The following is an 18,621-nucleotide window of genomic DNA, read 5'->3' on the forward strand; positions in this document are numbered from 1 at the left end:
CTACACGTACCTTTAATCACGTCTAGTCAATGAAACTTTCAGATGCTCCTGCTAGTGCCATGGAGCCATTGATGGTTGTCTCGTATCTTTACTCCAAGAACTGGCTTCCCTGGGACCCACAGGGCAGGAGAGGCCGAGTCGTGCGTCTGTCCCCTCCCCAGCCGTCCCGGAACGCTTGCCGATCGACGGCTGGGAATCAGAGGGGGCAGAGATTCGAGAGGGAAGAGGCCGCTGAGCTTTGCTCCTCTGACCCTCCTCGTCCGGCCAGAGCAGGATTAATCCCTGCACAATATTCACAGCTACTTTCTCCGGTCTTGCATTACATGACTCTAGACAACCGATGGGCAAAATTCCTGACTGATCACAGCGGCGGATCAGTAGATGCCCTGAGACCACCCTGTGTAGCCAGCGAGGATGTTTTAATGCACAGATCAGCGTAACGGCCCTGATCCTCTGCTGGTGTGAATCTGAGCAGCTCAGCGGAGTCCAGTACCAAGGATTGAGAACCGCGGCCCTTGAAGGATACTGCAACATTTGGCCTGCAAACACCACAGCCTTCGCGAAGCCCTCTGAGATCTGGACATGATTAGTCAATAATGCCTGTTATGGGGCTGTTTCAGCCAAGCGTGCAGCTCCTCTGACACCCGGGTCTCCCCGAAAAGAGAGAAAATGCAAAGCTCGCACCGTCCTGCATGACACCATTCGTCTAACAAAGTGCCAGGCAGGAAATCGTTTGACAGGCTCTTTGCCCCCTGACTAAGATGCGTTGGGCAAAGAGAATAAAAGGAAAGAATTGAAGCCATGAAAAATTAATCTGCGTGGGGCGCTGAGATCCAGGCAGGGCATTCCTGGCACCGCTCTGGTGCCTCTGGTATTCGAAGCAAGGTTCCCTCAAAAATAAATAAACCGTAGGGCAAGGCTGTAAATATGCTGGGGGGTGGGGGTTGGCAGTGAGGTGACCAGCCAGGATCTGAAGGAGCAGGTATTTCAGAGAGCCCAGCGCTAGACTCTCCAGGATTCTCCAGGACCCCAGCCCTGTTAGATGCCGTACTCCGCTGTTTGGTAGATCTGGCCCCAACGGGGGTGCTGAGCCCTGGGGATCTGGCCCTAACCAAGGATGCTCCTGCCAAAACCCTGATCCTGCAGTGAGCTCTGTGTCAGCACACGGGGGACAAAAATTTGGTAATAAAAGACTCTTCGGTCTCGCAGCCAAAGAACCGGTGGCTGGAAGCTGCAGCTGGACAATTTCAGCCTAGAAGCAAGGTGCAAATCTTCCTCGGTGAGGGCGATTCACCATGGGAGTTTTACCAAGGGGCGCTGGGGCTTTGCCATCGCTGGACTCCACGGGGGGCTTTGAAGCATCTTCAAACTGGGGCAGTGGGGTTATCGCACAGCGCTCACCACACCCAGGTGGGTTTTGGGGCTGAAACACCCAGTTACCTGCCTTTTCTAGTCAAAATTACAGGGGTGGGGGGGAATAGATCCTCCAGACTTACCCCAGCCCCAGCCCCGCTGATCCATCCTGCCACGCAGCCTGGCATTCCCACTGCGGCAACAGAGATTCGTAACCAACCCCAATTCCCAGCCAGGCGAGGTTGTGGGTGGCGAGGGCTGTACACGTGCAACAGACAACAAAATTCAGTCCTGCTTGGTGCTTTTGCTGGGCTTTTATTGTGATGAGCATGCAGTGCTTGATGGATGCTCATTGGCCCAGCTGCTCAGCACCCTTGGGAGGGCAGGTAAACACATCATAGCATCCATTTGACAGCAGGGGAAACTGAGGCACAGAAAATTGAGGAGGTGACTCGCTCAGGGGTGAACATGGAGCTGCTTATGCAAACTCAGGACTTTCAAATCTCTCCCCTCCTCCCCCGCTCTGGCCTACAGATCTCACTGCTTCCCTGGGAATGAAAGGGAATTGAACTGAATTGATTTTCTGTCTTATTATCTATCCCTTTCTTAATTATTCCCAGCATTCTGTTTGCTTTTTTGACTGCCACTGCACATTGGGTGGATGTTTTCAGAGAACTATCCACACTGACTCCACGATCTCTTTTGTGAGTGGTAAAAGCTAACTTAGACCCCATCATTTTAGATAGTGGTGGACTTGGACCAGAAGGGTATAAGGAGTAGTCCTGTTGGGCTTCATGGGAGGTAGCTATAGACTACAGGACCGACTGAGCACCTCCAGTGGCCAGAACACTCTCCTGACTTCTACTCCTGGCGCTGCCAGTGATCGGCTGGGTGACCATCCCCTCCCCGTGCCTCAGTTTCCCCTCCTGCCCTTTGTCTATGGAACCCGGACATGGCAATAATGACCCTTTGTCTATTCAGGCAGAGGACGCTTCAGGGCAGGGACCATCTCCACGATGTGTCTGTGCAGCATCCGGCACGATGAGCTAGAGCTGTTGCAGTACAAACACCAGTACAGCGGCCCAGGGCTCTCCAAACAAGCCCCCTGCCCCTAGGGTTAGCGGCCGCCAGGTTCTCAACAGAGGGCACTCCTGGGGGCGGGCGAGAGGGAGCTGGAGGGGAGGGTACAGTTTGGGGGTGCTGGAGGGGTGTGTGTGTACTAGGAGGAGGTACCTGGGGGGTGCTTGAGCGGGTACCTGGAAAGGTGCTGGAGGTGGTATTTGAGGGGATATTTAGGAGGTGCTGGAGGGGTGTGTGTACTGGGAGGGGGTACCTGAGCGGTGCTGGACGTGGTACGTGGGGGGTACTGGAGGAGGTACCTGGGGGTACTGGAGGGGGTATTTAGGGCATGCTAGAGGGTTGTGTGTGTACTGGGAGGGGGTTTCTGGGGATGCTGGAGACGGTACCTGAGGGGTACTGGAGGGGGTATTTAGGGGGTGCTAGAGGTTGTTTGTGTACTAGGAGGGGGTTTCTGGGAGGTACTGGAGGAGGTACCTGGGAGGGTACTGGAGGGGGGTATTTAGGGGGTGCTAGAAGGGTGTGTGCAGTGGGAGGGGGTTTCTGGGGATGCTGGAGGCGGTACCTGGGGGGTATTGGAGGTGGCATTTAGGGGTGCTGGAGAGGTGTGTGTACTAGGAGGGGGTATCTTGGGGGTGCTGGAGGTGGTACCTGGGGGGTACTGGAGGGGGTATTTTGGGGGTGTGAAGGTGGTACCTGGAGGGGTACTGGAGGGGGTGCCTGGAGGGGTACTGGAGGGGGTATTTAGGAGTGCTGGAGGGGTATGTGTACTGAGAGGGGGTTTTTGGGGATGCTGGAGGCGATACCTGGGGGGTACTGGAGGGAGTATTTAGGGGGTGCTAGAGGGGTGCGTGTGTACTGGGAGGGAGTATCTTGGGGGTGCTGGAGGTGGTACCTGGGGGGTACTGGAGGGGGTACCTGGGGGGATACTGGAGGGGGTACCTGGAGGGGTACTGGAGGGGGTATTTAGGAGTGCTGGAGGGGTGTGTGTACTGGGAGGGGGTTTTTGGGGATGCTGGAGGCGATACCTGGGGGGTACTGGAGGGAGTATTTAGGGGGTGCTAGAAGGATGTGTGAGTACTAGGAGGGAGTTTCCGGGGGGTACTGGAGAGGGTATTTACAGAGGATGAACAAAGAGGCGATAGCCCCAGACAGGTGGCTGCCCTTCCTGCCCCAGCAGCTGCCCTGTCTCTTCTGTCACCCAGGGACCCCGGCTCTTCTGTCAGCCCCTCGTCTTCACGTGGACGATAGCCACCACGGCACAGAGGGGCACATAGACGGCCGCGATGACATAACCCTTCAGCGTGCAGTGGCATGATCCCTGGCTCTCACCGCCCTCCTGCCCTCCCCCATCCCCTCCCACCAGCGTTGTCCTCCCGCCTGTGGTCACGGGCGCTCCTTCTGCTGGGGGGTCCGTCAATGTCCTCCGTTCTCTGCCTCCTGGTGGGTCCGTGGTTCCTCCTTTGCCCCTGTCTCCCTCCTGCCCACGTTCTTTGCAGGGGATGAAATACAAGAATTGCACGTTAATAGCAATTGTGGTTTCCTGCAACGCACGGCTGGGGCTAGGGGGTTGGTTTTAGATCTCCGGCCGGAGGCACTGGGACAATGTGTCTGGGAGGGTGCTGAGAGCCAAGGGACCAAACTGCAAACCATGCATAGGATGGAAACCACATCAAGCCAGGCCCCCCCGACCCCAGCATGCTTAGTTCCAGCACCTGTCTCCGGCCCCAGAGCTGCTGGAGGAGCTTTCACAGCTCGATCCACAGCAGCATCTCTAACACAGACAGGCTGCTGGCGTTTTGTGCTGCATGGAGGCCCCAGTGAGACTCCGTCGGCTTCAATGGAGCTGCACCGATTGCCACCAAACGCAGATCAGGCCCCCGTGGCATGGGCTGGATTGCAATGGAAGTGAGAGGGAACCGAGGAAGAGGAGAGAATGGATGGATTCCTCCAGGGCTCCAGCTTGTGCTCGCCCCATCCGCGTGCACTTGCCCTGTGGTCTCATTCCACGTTGGGCAATATGAGGAAGTGACAAACAGGAGGTGGTGCCTGAGCCTCGTGCACCTAAAGGTCACCACCCCCGCCTGACTTTCTGGCCCCCTGCCCTGCGGAGTGGCTGCCGAGAGACGCAGATTCCTTCCCCCCGCCTGACAAGAACCCATCGCTGTAGCTGGGAATTTTTACCCATTGGCTTGATGAGTCACATAATCTTTTTCCCACTCCTCTTGCCCCTCCACCCCAACTGGGATCAAGGCCCTGCTGCGCTAGGTGCTGTGCACCCCCATAAGCAGACAATCCCTGAAGAGCTTATTCTCAAAATAGCTGAAGGAAGGTTTAGTCAGCTTCCCCGTGTCTACAGCTGGGAAAACCAAGGCACGGAAGAATAATGTGACTTGCTCAAGATCGCACAGCCAGGTAGTGGCAGCACTGTGAATTGAAGCCAGCTTTTCTGAATCTCAGGTCAGTGCCTAAAAAGTGCCTTTCCTTTCCAGGCCTGGCTTCGCTGCACAGTGACCCTGGGTGGTCGGCCCAGGGGTGAGTTTGTGTTTTCACTGTTCTGTGCATCCCCGTGTGTCTGTCACGAGGACTTCTGGGGGCTCTTCCATGGCACTTGGTGCTGTGGCAGGCTGAGCTGCAGTGAATTGGGGAAGACCTTGTCTGTCCTTCTGGGCACATAGGGGGTGGAGGGGGGGATTGTGAGAAGGCATTGGAGAACTATCGGCACTGGAGCGGCTTAGCTGGCCTTCACGCTGCAAAGGAGGTGGGGGAGCAGCCTGTGTGAACATGGCCCCTGTGTGCTAACCCAACCCCTGACCTCAGCGGGCTAGCCTGGGCTGAAAGCACCCCCAAACGGTAGCGTTTGTGTGTGGACAGGAGTGGGGCTGGGGTGACAGCCGGGGAGGAGTCCAGACTAGCGCAGTCCCATGTGCTGGGCTGCCGGAGGGACTTACCTCGCACTGACAGCTCATAGGAGAACGCCCTGGGCTTGGTAGGGTCTGAGGCAATATCCACAACGGCGCGGTACGGCCCCTGGTCTTCCAGCCGCAGATGGCGGATCTCCAGGGAGAGGTTCCCGGCGTGGATCGCCAGCCGGTTGCTGAAGTTGGGTAAGAAATTGACGTTGAATGCCTGGCCCTGGGGTTTGGCCTCTGCGATGTGAGTGCCCTGCCTTTCTGAAAACCACAGGACACGGACGATGTCTCTGGCCACGGGGCGCAGGGCAGGGAAATACACAGACTCACCCACCAAGCCCTCCAGCTGCACCTGGCCGGAGGAGAGCCGCAGACCTGCAAGAAGAGGGGAGGCAGGAGGGGATGGGTGAATTGATTAGGGATTCTTACATAGCAGGAGGAATTGGGCCCATCGGTCCATAAAAATCAGCACTGACAGACACGCCTTCTCCAGAGCCATGTATAGAACCCAGGAGTCCTGAGTCTCAGTTTAGTGCTCGATCCACTAGATCACACTGCCTCCCCTAAGAGATTTACATGGGGCCTTATACCAGGATATGCTCATGTGTGAATTTAAAGTGCTGTAGTTGTACCAGTATAATGCCCCACGATGCATCTCCCACGATAGGGAGGACGCAGGGCATGACAGCAGGCACGTGGAGCCCGGCGGTCACGCTCTGTTGAGTTAGGCTGCAGTGCAATAAAATGCTCGAGATCAACTTGGCCTCAGTAAATCCGGAGAGGAGACAAAGCCAGAGTGCTAGGGGCTGTACAGGTCCAGGCCAGCTGGATTAAGGGGGACAGAAGCAGCGACCAGCCCGGGCACACTCCGTCCAGGGGAGCTGTGTCACTCTTGGAGACTATGCCCTGCGAAGACCTTTCGTTTCCCCATTCTGCAGAACTTGCCTCTGTCGTCCCCATGGGGATGTGAAACCCCCTGGGAGTGGGCAGCAAGGCCTCTTCCATTCACCTCGGTGCTGGAAGGGGTTTTTCTCTTGCTGTCATAAATCCACCCCCCAGAGATGGACGCTACGTTGCAGAAGGGTTCTTACGTCGACCTTGTGGTGTCTACACCCGGGCTTCAGTCAGCTTAACTGTGGCTCTCGGGTATGAATTTTTCACACCTCTGAGTAACGTAGCTCCATTTTAGGAGTAGACCTGGCCCTAGTGAGATTTGAGAGGGGACGTATCTCTGGGTAACCCGAAGACCCTGAGTTATCAGAACCAGCACTACCACAAGCCCTGCCAGGGAGATGAAATCTCCTGGTTCAGGGTGTAAACTCATTTCTCAGTATTAGAGACCTGGATGAGGCTTACAAGGTGTTTGTGTGTGTGGTGGGGAATTCCCCACATCTGCCCACTGCAGGGTTCTTGCACCTGCCTCTGAAGCATCTGGTGCTGGCCACAGTCAGAGAAGGGATACCAGGCTAGATGGGCTACCGGGGCTGGGAAATTCCCTCCCAGCTGCTGTATGGACACTAGGGGACAGACTCACTTTCGTGTGATACTGGGGACTGGGCCTTTAAGGGGCTGCTTCCCAGCTGGAGACTGAGGGTGTGTCTACACTGCACGCTAAGCCTGGTCTGTGGGACCCTAGCTTGTGGACTCAGTGTTTCCAAGCCTGTGTTTGAACGTCCACATTGCATTGTAAACTCGGGCTTACAGTGGCTGGACTCAACTCACACCATGCCAACGAGTCCACACTGCAGTACGGAGACCTTGTGACTGGGGTTTGGGGCTTGAGCTGTGTCCACACGGCAGAATGACAGGGCTTGGAGGACCCAGGTCTGAGCAGGTCTCAGGCTCTGACCCATTTCTCCTAGCAGGGTCCTAGGCCCTAGCTTACTGACCTGAGTCAGATTGATTTGTGTGTGGACGCAACGGCAGGTTGAGCTCAAACCTGAGTCAGAGTCTGGGCTTGGTGCTCGTGTAGACACACCCAGCGCATTCGGGTGGGTGGCTGTGAAGCTCTTGTTATGTCCAGCCACTTGGAACGAGACCCAGAATAAAGCAGGCATCTTGCAAACCCCTTCTGCACTAAGCAATCACTGAGCGTTGCCACCTGACAACACGATCCAAGAATCCCAAAGGGGGTTTAATGTTACCTGCTCCACTCCCTCCCCTCCCCGCCTCCGCCAGGCCCAGGGGAACTGCAGAGCCGGCTGCAATGGTCAAGAGAGCCCCATCGCCCCATCTCAGAGTGGTTCCAGCCCCTTTGCTACTCACCCCCTGGAGCCAACAGCAGGAGGCTACAGAGCAGCAGCCCCATGGCTGGCCCCATGCCCGGACTTCTGCTTTCGGGTAACTGCGCTGCAGCGTCTCTGTGTGAGCGGTTGTGGGGGGAGCCGTCTTATAAAGGCCCTGCACGACGCACAGGAAACTGGAATTGGCCACAAGATGCCCGTGTGTCAGTTCGCCTTTCCTGCCAAAGCTGGATGTCTGTGGCGAGCCGTGGTCGAATGCATCTGCCAAGGAGGTGGCTCGGGGGTAGCCAGGAGCATTGTTAGGATTTTGCTGGCAGCCCAAGGAAAAGAGAGCACTGAATGGTATCACGTGGAGGCAGTGGATGGAGGGGGGCAGTGGGGTCTAGTGGCTAGAGCAGGGGGGCTGGTGGCCAGGACTCCTGGGTTCTATTTGTGGCTCTAGAAAGGAGAGTTGTCCAGTGAAAAATGAAGAGGGACTCGGTGTCATTTCTGCTGGCGTTTGTTCCTAGCTGCAGGCAGGATGGTGTTCTAATCGCTAGAGCAACAGACCGGGAGACAGGACACCTGGGTTCCGCACCTGGCCCTGCCAGTAAGTTGCTGCCTGGCTTTGGGCAGGCCACTTCACTGCCTCCTTCTGCCTCAGTTTCCCCTCTGCCAATGGGCATGGCAATCCTTCTGTTTGCAAAGTTCTTCAGATCCTTGCATGGAAGGTCCCACAGCTGCACAATGCCTTGTTTCTCCTGTTCGTTGTAATGGAGCATTTAAACCTTGGGGGGGCTAGTTAATGCACCCCACACCTCCAGTTATTGGGTAAAATTGGGGGACCACCCACTGCTTAATTGGTAATGAAAGAGCAACTTCCTTACTTTCATAAGTGATGCAGCAAGTCCAGTGGTGCTGGGGCTCTGAACTGCTCAGCCCAGCAGTGCTGGGGCTCGGAACTACCAGGCCCAGAGGTGCTGGGGCTTTGAACTGCCAGCCCCAGAGGTGCTGGGCTAGAAACTGCCAGGCCCGGAGGTGCTGGGCTCGAAACTGCCAGGCCCAGCGGTGCCCGGGCTCTGAACCGCCAGGGCCAGCGGTGCTGGGGGTCTGAACCGCCAGGGCCAGCGGTGCCGGGGCTCTGACCTATCAGGCCCAGAGGTGCCGGGGCTCTGAACCACCAGGGCCAGCGGTGCCGGGGCTCTGACCTATCAGGCCCAGCGGTGCCGGGGCTCTGAACCGCCAGGCCCAGCGGTGCCCGGGCTCGGAACCGCCAGGCCCAGCAGTGCTGGGGCTCTGAACCACCAGGGCCAGTGGTGTCAGGGCTCTGACCTATCAGGCCCAAAGGTGCCGGGGCTCTGAACTGCCAGGCCCAGAGGTACTGGGGCTCAACCCTGGCAAGCCCTGGCACAAATTAAGCACCTGGACCACCTCTCCACTCAAACCTAGTGCAATGAGGTCACTGCTGCTCCCCGTCCAGGGTAACCAATCACGCCATTCTCTGGGCTTTGGCCTGGAGGCATTAGCTTGCCCTCAGTTTGCCTAGGACAGCTCACTCCTGTAGCTAAACCGACTGTTGGACTGATCCTACAGAGCTTCTATGGGGCGAGCGGCATGAGACTTCCTCTGGGAGGGGGGCTCCTGTGTTGTGAAGCCTCTGGGGAGGAGGGAGAAAAGCTTGTCCTGTCCCCAGGTCCCAGGGTGCATGGAGCATGTGAAATCAGGGGATTGCATCAGGCTGGATGCAGCAACCCATGGGGTGGTGGTGGGGGCTGGTAGTTTTGGGATAGGGGAAGGGAAGATGTCTATGGCTTGATTCTCCTGCTGCTTCGGGACGTACTGGAGAGACTGGAGGGTTTGCTGCAGCCTGTCTGCATTAGGGGTTTACTGGCTCTGTCGTTGCAAATTTCCCCTGCTTAGACCCCACGAGAAGGCAATGATTTCGGAGGTGGGGGAGGAAGCCCCTCGCTTGCTGGGACGAGGTAAAACCAGCTTGTTCGGGCTGTACAAACTATCCTCTCCTGGGACCACGTGGGCAAAGCAAATGGGTTTCCTCATCAAACAGATCCACCGTCCCACGAGCAGCAGAGGAGCAGGAAAAGCGTCACCTTGCGACAGGCTGGCTATGGGTTGCGGACAGAGGGCCACATCCTCTCTTGCAGAGACCAGCAGCACTGGAAGGGAAATGTCTCCACATTAGACAGCATCAGACGTGAATGACTTCCCCAGTCCAACCCACTGGCATCGCTTTTCATGCTCGTTCAGCTGGTGGCCAGCAAGATGTCCCGGAGAAAGGCAGTCCCAATCAAGTGAAGGGTGCCCGAGTGGAGCCGCTCCTCAGAGCTAATCAGGACACACTCATCACTCTCCATGACACTGCTCTCTCCTGAATGGAATCAGAACTGCTCAGCTGTGTGTCATTGGCACTATACTGCTTCTATGTAGTGGAGCGTCTCAGGTAGATGAAGAGGCAGGGGCTTGGATTATTAGCAAAGCTATTAGACCCAGATTCACAAAGATAGTTAGGACCCTAACTTCCACTGGAATCAATAGCAACCCAGCTTTTAGCGTGAAATGGAAATTGCAAGTAGGCCACGAGTGCAGGAAATGTGATTGGTCACAGCGGTGGCTCCGGATTGGTCACAGCACAGTGAGCGACTCACACACACTCTTCCCTGGACTGTCTGATAAGCCACCTCCGGAGGAAGAGATCCTTGGGAGGAACTGGGCTGAAATTATTCTGCTTGGGATGGCGGGCGGGAGGCCCTGGTCACACCAGATCCCGTCCCGTGTTTGTCCTGGTAACTGGCTTCCTTCCTTGCTGGACATTCCTGACGCTTGTTATTAGCCGGCGAACCAGGGAAGAGATTTAAGCCCAGTGATATGAAATGGCCAGGAGAGCTGCTGAGTGGGGTTGCGCCTTGTTCTAACCCCTCGAGGGAAAACCCTGGGGGATGGGTCTGTATGTCTCGGGGTGCCTGCTGCTGATTCTCTTCTGCAGCACCTGTTGGGATGCAGGCAGCAGGGCTTCTCTGGGGCCTGCTCCTTTTGTGCCACAGGGCTAGCACCTCACCCCTGCCCTTTTGGGGGAGGCAGCAGGCTCAGCCCCTAACCCAGCATTAGAAATGCACAGAGGACGTGTCGCAGAGATGGTGACCCCAGTGCCATGGGACAGGCTCTTTGCAGGAGTGCAGCACCCCAGGGAGCAGCCTCGCTCCTGAGGTTAGATCCCCTACCACCCAGGGGCTTGGCTGAAGGGTCCCCTTAAACCGGTTCCCTTTTGGCTGGGTGGGAGCGAGGTAGAACTGCGAGGGGCCTGCCTGGGACAAACACGGATCTGGGGGGGTTACCCGCTCCCATCTCACAGGTGTAAATGATGACAGAGAACCCAGCTCTCTTATTGGTGAAAAGGCAGCAGGGGGCCTGATCCTGACTGTTAAATTTCAGTAGCTGCCGAAGCCAAGCGTGGTCACGTGCTGCCACCATCTGGTTTGAATGGAGTTTGTTCTTTGCTTGCAGTGGGGTGGTAATCGTGTGGGTTCAAGATATTAGAGGGACAAGGTGGAGGGAGGCACCCGACCTCTGTGAGAGGAAGCAGAGGACAAGGTTTTGAGCTCTCTAGAGCTCGTCTTCAGGTCACCTGGAGCTGCCCCAGTAAAAGATGTGCTCTCCCCCAGAAGAGACAGGGCTTCATGGGTGAAGTCCCATGGCCTGGTTATACAGGCTGGTGAGCTGGTGAACCCTTCTGGCTCTAACCCTATGGGCATGTGGATTTACACAATTCACCTCTGTCAACACTGTCTCCTCCTGATAATCCTCTGAGAGCAACATTTTAAACTTTAGCACAATTGATTTAATGAGTTTTAAGCACTGAGCTGGTGTGTAGGGGAAGGAGACAGGTAGGGGCATAGTAACAGGAGAGGAGGGTGTGAGGTGTCCTAGACTTGGTAAGGGGAAAAAGGGTGGGATTAGACAGCCCCTAAGGGGGAAGAAGGGTCTAGCCCCACCTATAATGCTGGCTTAGGATCACCAAGATTTGAACTCAGGTCTGTAGGGTTACTAGGAAACTCACAGTACCCTACTGCCACCTGGTTACACCCTAGACTGCTACTCTCCCAGTTCAACAGATGGTGCACTCTGCAGGAAGTTCCGCCTTATGTGATCTGATTGACAGTTGCCTTGGCGAGCCCTCATTGGCTCCTTGGCCCTATATAAGCTCATGGGGTGTAGGGGGCCCTCTTCAGGGACCTGGTGGGTCTCTGGTGATGGTTGCCCTGTGTCTTGGTACTGACCTTGGCCCTGACTTGTCCTCTGACTGAGCTCTGGAGCCCCAGCATGGACCCTGGCTCTCGCTCTGACCCTTGACTTGACTCGTGACCCGGATACTGGCTCTGACGCCCAGCTTCCGGTCCTGCCTCCCTCTGCCCAGGATCTTGACACCCACTTACTTCACCTCCCCAGGTGGAGAAAATGAGCAAAGTCACATGAGGGGCTGGGCAGGGGGCTGACTCAGGCTTTCTAGGGTGGAGATAGGGTGACCAGATGTTCTGATTTTGCAGGGACAGTCCGACTTTTGGGTCTTTTTCTTATATAGGCCCCTATTACTCCCCACCCTTTGTCCCGATTTTTCACACTTGCTGTCTGGTCACCCTAGGTGGAGATGAGACAGAAGCCTGGGGAAAGCTCCAAGGAAAGACCTCAGCTAGGAAATAGTGGGCGTTGCTGCTCCATAGAGACACTCAGCAAAGCCCAAGAAGGGCTAGGGAGGGACACAGACCCTTAGGTCGGAGGGGCTGGGCCCGGCTTGAGATGGGAGTGGATTACTCTTGTGTTTTGGATGTGGGTACCCTGATGGGGTAGACATCTCCTTTAAGGACTTGGCTGGAGGGCCAGGTTACCACAGCAACCAAACCCAGCTGCAATGTGGGGAGATCTGAGTGAGGAGAAACTGAGTGAGGAGAAACTGAGGCAGCAGCTGCTAGCCTGAAACCAGGCTGGGTGAGTGATGCTGTTATGGTGCCCTGTATGTGGGGAGGGGACGGGAAGGGGTTAGTGTACCCTGCACCTGGGAATGGGTTACAAAGGCCAAATTCTCTGCTGGTGGAAATGAGCCAGATTCCATTAAAGTCAAGGTGACCCTGCTGCAACTGGTGACTTGGCCCGAGCCTGCAGCATTTGTACATTGGGTAGGAGGTGAATGAAAATGTGATGCTTTCGTAAGAAATCGTAGCCCAGTAGACCTAGCTGCTGGTTGTGTTTTCTGTGCCAGCTTCAATGAAGTAAAATTTGGGGGGAGGGTGAAATTAGCAAAACTGAGGGGCAATGTGATTGTACCAAAAAAACCCCCAAATCTTCCCCTTCTTCCCACGTGTGTTCAATCCCTGGTTTCGCACTGGAGAGTTGTCTTCACAGGCAGCAGGCTTCCCATCAGGGCAATGACAGCCTTCATGGTACAGGATGACCAGGAGCCAGATGCAGTGTGTCCTAAAACAAACACATCCAGGACTTGCTTAGTTCAGGGTGGGGACACCGGGATGCAGGAGAGCCGGGTTCCGGTGCTGGCTCTGCTGCTGGGTGACCTTGGGCAAGTCTGTGCCTTAGTTTACCCATCTGTAAAATGGAGATAATGGTACTGACCACCTGCTCTGAAGAGTTTTGAAAGCTGTAATGAAAAGCGGGAGGTGGTATTGCGGGTCTCTTGTTTATTGCTTTGCTGTGGCGGTTCAGATCCTCCAGCTGACAGCAGGAACGGAACTGGGTTCCTGCTGCTCTTCGAGCACTCGCCCCTGCCCCTTTAACTGAAAGTGACTCGCTAGTGGCAGTCTAGGGTCTATGACACAGAGCTGGACAGTTCTGTTGCTGTCCAGCAGAGGGTGGTGGTGTGCGCCCACCTGTCAGTTCACTGCTATGTCCTGTAAAGATGCTCAGCTGGTCTGTGCTATTGGTGCTCCATTAATGGCCTCCTGACCCTTCCCTTCTCAACCCCTGGCTGCCCCCAATAAACCTTTGCTGCGTTTCTGTTACCGTAACCAGTGCCTGTTAGCGGTGAACATTCTCGTGCCAGTCAGTCACAATGAATGATGCTAAATCTCTTCCCAGCCCCATATTTCTTTCTTTGCTGGGTGTCTGGCTGGTGAGTCTTGCTCACATGCTCAGGGTTTAGCTGATCCCCAGATTTGGGGTAGGGAAGGAATTTTCCTCAGGTCAGATTGGCAGAGGCCCTGGGGGTGGGGGTTTGCCTTCCTCTGTAGCGTGGGGCAGCATGGGTCACTTGCTGGAGGATTCTCTGCACCTTAAAGTCTTCAAACCACGATTTGAGGACTTCAATAGCTCAGACATAGGTGGGTAAGATTCTGTGGCCTGCGTTGTGCAGGAGGTCAGACTACATGATCATAATGGTCCCTTGTGACCTTAAAGTCTCTGATTCTATGATTTCCTTCCATGAGCTCATTACTTTTTAGTCTTTGTGTCCCTATGCAACTGCCCTGCGGTGAGGAAGTGACAGGAAGCTGCTGCTTAGAGCAGTGGGATTGAGAGCTAGGAATAGACAAGGATGGGAGCACAGACTAATGGTTAGACTGGGACAGACTGGGCATCAGGACTCCTGAGTCCTATTTTCAGCCATAGGAGGGCAGTGGGATCTAGTGATTAGAGCGGGGGAAAGGGAGCCAAGACCCCAGTGTTGTAATCCCGCTCTGGGAGGGGAGTGGGGTCTAATGGGTAGAGATGGAGGTGTGCTGTGGGCATGACTCCAGGGTTCTGTTTCAAGCTTTTTCATTGGCAAACCACTTCCCCGTCCTGCATCTCGCTTTCCTACCTCGCTTTGTGAGCGGATGATTGTTTGTCAAGAGAACCATCCAGGGAAGATGCCGCATCCTGTTTGCACAAAGTGTTTTTACATCCCAGGCCCCGCGGTTTCTTTTAACTGCTCCGTTTGCCCCATTGTTTGCCTTCCATTGAGTTTCACTTTCCCAGCGCGTTTCGGGAAGATTGTGTAGATTGGAGACTACAGGGCAAGGGAGTAATTCCAGAGTCACTCCCATTCAAGTCAATGGGCCTGATTCCCAGCCGCTCTGTTCCCAGGCTGGAAACAGGGGATGAAGGTGGAGTGGGCGGTTTAAACTGGATTTAAGTTTCCTTTGCATTCCCTGTATTCTGGCCCCTGATGTGAATTAGAGCAGCCCAAGGGCTATTTGGTTTTTCATCGCAAGCTGGCATCTGGACTCTTGGGTCCTATTCCTGCATCGTCTCCTGATTGAGCTCAGGTCCCCGCTCCATGCCTCTGTTTCCCTGTGTCATGTAGGGTCATGTCCGCTGTAAAGTGTAGTTCCCTGGTGCAGTGCAGAGAAGATCATCGAATGAGAAAGGGGCTGTCAAAGTTGCAGTGTTCTCATGTTGGATGAAAACATTTGTAGGCTCCCTGGAGAAGAGAAGGGCTTCTGTCTGCCGTGGGAGATGGGACAGCAATCTGTGCGCCTGGGGAAACCAGGTAAAGGGCCCGCCAGTGCTGACTTGTACAGACGCACGATGCTGACGCAGCGGCTAATCTGGAGAAGCCGTTGAAAGGATGACAGACAATAGGTTTAGGCAGGCGATTTATGGGAGGGAACCATACGGTGATTAGTGCAGTTCAAAGGGGATTTGAAGGGAAAACCGCCATGTGGTGGATCAGATTATGAGCTCAGAGTCTGGGCACTCCTGCCTACGCAGTAGCTTTTTCTCTCTTCTGGCTGCCGAGGGAGTTTACGGCACGTTCTGCAGAGGCAGGGCTCTGGCCACACTTGCCAGCATGATTCTGTTTTGCAGCCAAGTTATTATCTCTAGGCTAAGGCTTTTCAGGTCAGATGGAGGGGGAGGAGGCCTTGCCCTATGAAATACAGGATTGAGTAGCTAGGGAGAGGCAGTGTGGTCTGGTGAATAGGGCACTGGACTAAACTGGCAGAGACATGGAGCCTGTTCTTGGCTCTGCCAGTGCTGGGGAGGAGCAAAGGGCCAGCTCTCCAACGAGGTAGCATGGTCTAGTGGATAGAGCCTAGGCCTGTGAGTCAGGACGTTCGGGTTCTATTCTTGATCTGGCACATCACTTCCCCTCTCTGTTTCCTCTTCCCTCTGTTTAAATTCCAAGCTCTTCAGGGCGCGGGGCTGCCAGTTTTGGTTTGCTGTATTCCTGGAGGTTTCATCACAAGACATAATCTCTAATTAGAGAGTCATCTTTAATTCCTGGAGACTCCAGGACAATCCTGGAGGGCTGGCAACCCTACCAGGGCAGGGGCTGCTTTTTAGGGGTGGGGGTTATACTGCAGCCAGGGGGTGTGACTGGCAGCTGGGACAGACGTACCTGCTCTCACTGCGCCCAAGCTAGGGCGTCGCAACTGGGCTTCAGCGCCGGCTGCACCAGTCTGCCTGACCCCCAAGGTCCATACTCGCTTTTATTTGTAGTGAGTTAGCCAGACTGCAGCTAGCCTTGGTGCGTCTACATGAGCTGCCCCCCCCCCGCCCCCGTGGCAATGTAGATGTACCTGCTCTGCGGGTATGTCTACACTGCAATCCAAGGGGTGACTGCGGCCAGTACCCGTTTTAGCTTAGAGCTAGCTAGCTCCAATAACAGCAGCGAAGCCGTGGCAGTACGGGCTAGGTGGTTCCAGGCGGGGTTGGGGTGTTATTGAGACAGTCCCCACTGCAAGGAGCTGGGATGCTAAGGTTATGTCTGCACTGCAGAGCGTATCTGGGTCCTGGCTTGTGGGCACAAGCTTGCCAAGCTGGTCTCCAAGAATCCACACGGCAAAGCTGCCCACACCCCAGCCCCATGTCCAGCTGGCGCTGCAGTGAAATGTGTTTGGCGTGAGAATTGCTGGGGGTGGGGGGAGTATCCCAAGATTCCTAGTGCCTTGCTAATTGCAGCCACTCTAGGAATTGGTGTGCAGCCGTATTGTGGCAGAACTTCTCTCTCTTTCCCCGGCCCCTTTGCGGAAGCGTTCTTAGCACGTGCCAGCATGTTTAGCTGCAGTATTTCCAGCTCTGTGCTTCTGTCTGCTCCAGTTGGCACTAAAGCATAGATCCAGCACCGCCGGACGAGCTGGCATCACAGCCAGGGATGGAGAGAGAGTCTGTGAGATGGCAATGGGCATTTCAACCACAGATCCTTCTACACCAAAGGCAGCGTGGGTGGGACTCGGAGGGGAGTCCGTTCATGCCACACTTCTCTTAAGGAGACAAGTCCTACAAAGAGTGGGAGTGGGGACAGACAAGAAGGGATTTGCTCAATCTCAAAGCCAGGAACAGAACCTGCTGACCCCACTCAATGCTCAAGCCACTAGAGAGCCTACAAAATGTTGCTGAATTGTAACAAAGCAACTTTTCCTTTCCGAGGTTGGGCTCGTTAATCTCTCTCAATGCAGCAGATTTAATGGGGTGGAGCTTGGTAGCCTCGCTAGATGTGGGATCAGCAAGCTGCTGCTGGATTAGGTTAACAGAACTTTCTTTTTATGGGATGTGCTTGGCAGATCGCAGCAGGTTTAAAGTTACAGTAGTTCACTGTGGAAGTAAATAAACCTTGTAAGATGAGTAAAGTGGGCTTAAGGAATTCTGAAGAGAGTTAAAGCTATTGATGGCTGCCCTCACAGACCCCTTGAGTTTGGGGATGGCTCTTTCCAAGGCAATTGAAACCACGAAGGAGGCAACGGAGTGGATGAAGAACTGGGCTCCGGAGAGCTGGGTTTCAATTTCCAGCTCTTCCATAGGTTCCTTCAGCAAGTTACCAAATCTGTTTGTGCCTCAGTTTCCCATTGTGTCTTTCTGTTCTGTGTCTGCCTTGGCGGGGTAGACTGTACACTCCCCAGGGAGTCTGTCTTAGCCATGAATTGAGCCCTGGCTCAGGGCTTTAGCCAGAAGCCCCCATGAAGAGCTAGCAGCAGCAGCTCGGTTAAGTGCCCGATCAGTGGTCTTTGTGGAGGGGCTGGGATTGTCAGATGAAGGGTCCAGACAGCTGTCGGTTATGGCGTCGGCAGGCAGCTGAGGCTGAATTTCATCCTAGTTCAGTGGTGATGGAAAGTACCTCCCCGGCTCGTGGCTGTCTGCTGGTTGAGTGAATTACTGGGAGCAGATGATGCCACCCTGGGCACTAGAAAACACTGATTTGTTGACCCCAAAATGATTCTCAGAAATGTATCAGGTTCAACACCTTTCAACGGGAACATATCGGGCTCTGACAGGTCTGTCTGGTCTCCTACCAGGCTGCTGGGGGCTCCCAGGATCTAATGCTCCAGGGCCGCCCTGCCATGCGGACAGCCCCGGGGCAGAAGGCTTCTAAATGCTCCCCTGTGCACCTGCCACTGTTCCAGTCCAGGGCCCTCGGTCACTTCTCCCCCACTAACGTTGTTAGAATAGCGCACAGGTGTAAATGACACCGGGGCAAGGCTGTGGAGAATCAGGCCCTATGGAGTTGGTGGTTTGTCTGGGTTGATTGTCTTTCCAGATCTCCACTGTAGGTGGTGCCAAGACACCAAACAATTAGCCGGTGTCCGTACCACAGCCGGGAAGTAGGCAGGTGGCTGCGGGATGGGGAGCGGTGCCGAATTTCATCTCACGGGGCGTTTTCAACCTTTCTTTTTATGCCGTATTGTAAAAGTGGCCAAACGCCCAAAGCTTCCCCAGAAATGAACATTGCTGCTGTATTTGTTTCCCCAGCCGGCTGGGTGCAGACGGGATTCAGATGCACAGAACAGAAGCCCCACTACAACGGCCAGTTGGAACAAGAGCCGCCCAACCCCTCTTCATTCCTCTTCTCTGAACACCCTCCAGTCTGTCCATATCCCTCTGGCCAGCTCCCCGCAGACCCCTGCCCATGCCATGGCAGTAGGGCAGAGAAGGGACCCAGGGCAGGGAGGGACCTCAGTAAACAAATACGTGTTCGGGGCCCAGCCACTCTGGGTCCTGGGAGCTCCCACTCCAAAGAGCCCGGAGGGGGCTGGGATGCCCACATCCAACTTGTCCAGCCGGACCAGGTGCACTGCAAAACCCGGTGCCCCCAGGCCTCAGCAACCCCCTCCCTGCCCAGG

The 18,621-nt window shown here is 55.2% G+C and overlaps 1 protein-coding gene across 12 annotated transcripts; it reads right to left on the reverse strand.

Moving 5' to 3' along the window:
* Positions 1-1,648: 1,648 nt before the first annotated feature.
* On the reverse strand, positions 1,649-7,694 carry LOC127037746 (uncharacterized). Of its 12 annotated transcripts, none has more exons than XM_050929759.1 (5): positions 7,608-7,691; positions 5,382-5,717; positions 3,373-3,921; positions 3,290-3,325; positions 1,649-3,091 (listed from the first exon to the last, which is right to left on the reverse strand). In XM_050929759.1, exons 1-3 carry the CDS (start codon positions 7,660-7,662, stop codon positions 3,653-3,655), a joined length of 660 nt encoding a protein of 219 aa, XP_050785716.1. In that variant the 5' UTR covers positions 7,663-7,691; the 3' UTR covers positions 1,649-3,091; positions 3,290-3,325; positions 3,373-3,652. The 12 variants fall into 12 exon arrangements, 11 of the variants coding, with proteins under 11 accessions (XP_050785716.1, XP_050785719.1, XP_050785724.1 ...); XM_050929762.1 differs by having other exon boundaries at positions 1,649-2,686; positions 2,872-3,081; positions 3,237-3,921; XR_007770452.1 differs by having other exon boundaries at positions 1,649-3,081; positions 3,237-3,921; positions 5,382-5,527; positions 7,608-7,694.
* Between the last annotated feature and the right edge of the window lie 10,927 nt (positions 7,695-18,621).

Source organism: Gopherus flavomarginatus, chromosome 20, assembly GCF_025201925.1.
Source record: "Gopherus flavomarginatus isolate rGopFla2 chromosome 20, rGopFla2.mat.asm, whole genome shotgun sequence".
Lineage (NCBI taxonomy): Eukaryota > Metazoa > Chordata > Testudines > Testudinidae > Gopherus > Gopherus flavomarginatus.